At 47.1% G+C, this 2181-nt stretch overlaps 1 protein-coding gene across 1 annotated transcript; it reads left to right on the top strand.

The window, feature by feature from the left end:
- Window positions 1-1043: 1043 nt before the first annotated feature.
- LTR84_013196 (uncharacterized protein) lies at window positions 1044-1609 on the top strand (the record flags this gene model as incomplete). The annotated part of the gene is made up of 2 exons (XM_064856693.1): window positions 1044-1047; window positions 1098-1609. The coding sequence occupies 2 exons, from the start codon at window positions 1044-1046 to the stop codon at window positions 1607-1609; spliced, it is 516 nt and encodes a 171-aa protein (XP_064699722.1).
- Window positions 1610-2181: the final 572 nt, after the last annotated feature.

Here is a 2181-nt window from a genome sequence, read left to right as displayed (position 1 = left end):
GTGGAGTAATCCCTGTACGTAGAATTTTACGATGAATACCATGATTGCTGATCATAGCCGAGCCTAAGTAGTGAACGACAGGGTACCCCGCAGGTTAAACCGTTATTAGTTAGCCGTTGGCCTTTGCTTTACCTGGTTACTTGTTTGCTCAAGTAATTTCGTCGTGCCTACCTTCAATCATCCTGTAGGTCGTGCTGAGTTCAAGACATGAATTTGGACATGAGAACGAAGAGCGATGATAACGGTCTCTCCAATGAGAATATCCTTTGCACGCCGCGATATCCGGGAACTATTGTAAGCTTCACTATTATCACCACCTCGCGTTATCTGCATGCTTCATCTAATAAGTTCACCGGCCTTCATTACAAGCCTTACACAGCTATAACCAGTCTCCATATCGTAAAGTGATGGTCAGTCCCTCAAGTCAAGCAGGATCTAGATTGTTTAGCCGTATACATAGTTGTCGTTACCCGTTCTCTTAATCTCTAAAGGCATCCATAATGAAGTCGAGCGCCTTCATCGTTGGTAGCTGCCTCGTACTTCAGTCACTTACTTAATCTATTACATTAATATCGAGTACGGATACGGCCGTAGTAACTTCTACTGCTGCCGACCGCGCTACCAGTAGAATCACATATCAAGACCCATCGAGGACTCTGAACATCACTATCTCGGCCAACCAGGGTTCGACAATCGACTTTTCTAGTACGACAGCTTTTGCAAATGGCACTGCTACTATTTCGAGTTCCGCAACATCTATGAACTCATCCTCATTCAGTGCAACCCAAACCTTGCTTGTTAGGTCATCTAGGACAACCACGTCACTCAACGGTACCGTAACCCGAAACCAGACTTCTTCGGTCACGTCCACGTCGGCTCGACCCACAAATACGAGGCCGTGTAATGGATTTCCAGAGTTTTGTTCACGAAAATATAGCAATATTACTCATGTCGCTGCTCATAACAGCCCGTTCGTGCGTGTAGGGAATATTGCCGCGAACCAGTACCTAGACGTCAAGACTCAACTCAATGATGGTATACGAATGCGTGAGTCCGCATCCGTAGTCTTATCTTCAATCCAACTGATAATCCCGTAGTCCAATTTCAAACACATTTAGAAAACGGCACAGTCTATCTCTGTCACACTAGATGCGATATCCTCACTATCCTTATGGGAAATAACGATGTCATCAATCCACATAACTATACCGCTCCTGTTGTCAACTCCGGCCTCATTGACTTCGTTTATACAGCTCCGACATTACCAATGAGTTTCGACCAATGGCCGACCCTCGCCGAGATGATTTTCAGCAACCAACGCGCAGTCGTCATGCTTGACTACGAAGCCAATCAGGAAGAGATCCCTTGGCTCCTCGATGAGTTCTCGCAGATGTTCGAAACCCCCTTCTCACCGACTGACCGCGATTTTCCCTGTACCGCACAACGTCCCTCCAACCAAGCCCTCCAGACCCGCGACGAGCGTATGTTTATGATGAACCAGAATCTCAACCTTGAGATCTCACTGGGAGGGATCAGTTTTGACATTCCCGCATCCAACCTTGTCAACGAGACAAATGCGATTGAAGGCTACGGTTCCGCAGGAGCGTAACCTTCGTTTGGGTTTCACGAAGATACTGCCATAAATAGCGGGTGGTTTTTCGCGCGAGTTCTTCAGCGGTCCCTCACTCGGCGCGATTATAATTCTGCTGGCGTGGATAGCTCTTTGGCCTACCACCGGCGGAAACCCTGGACATCAAATTCGTACACGCATCTAAGCAGGGGTAATCAAAGCACCAGCTTGGATTCCGGGCTCGACTGCGAAAGCAGAGAGGTTTGCCAAATATCTTCTCTTAAGGCATTGATAGATATCGTGAATGCCCTTCAAAATATCGTAGACGGTCTCTATTTGTACTGACAAATTACTTCTTTCCTAAGTTAGTTAAAATATCAGCAATTACTATGGGACATCTAGACTTTCTCGCGTGTTATTGACTGTTGTGTCTTTGGATGTACGAGCTTCTCAATGCGGGCGGTTGATGTCCCCCATGTGGTAGGGTAAAGCAGCTATCGTTCAGCGCGCTAACTACGGTGCAACACTGGAGCCTCTGCGGGTTAGCCTCAGGGTACAATCCGCTAGATCCATGTCCAATAAATTTCTTGGCGAGCTAGGTCGGCCTCAAC

Source organism: Exophiala bonariae, assembly GCF_035927105.1.
Source record: "Exophiala bonariae strain CCFEE 5792 chromosome Unknown scaffold_93, whole genome shotgun sequence".
Lineage (NCBI taxonomy): Eukaryota > Fungi > Ascomycota > Eurotiomycetes > Chaetothyriales > Herpotrichiellaceae > Exophiala > Exophiala bonariae.
This window is presented reverse-complemented; position numbering and strand designations above follow the sequence as displayed.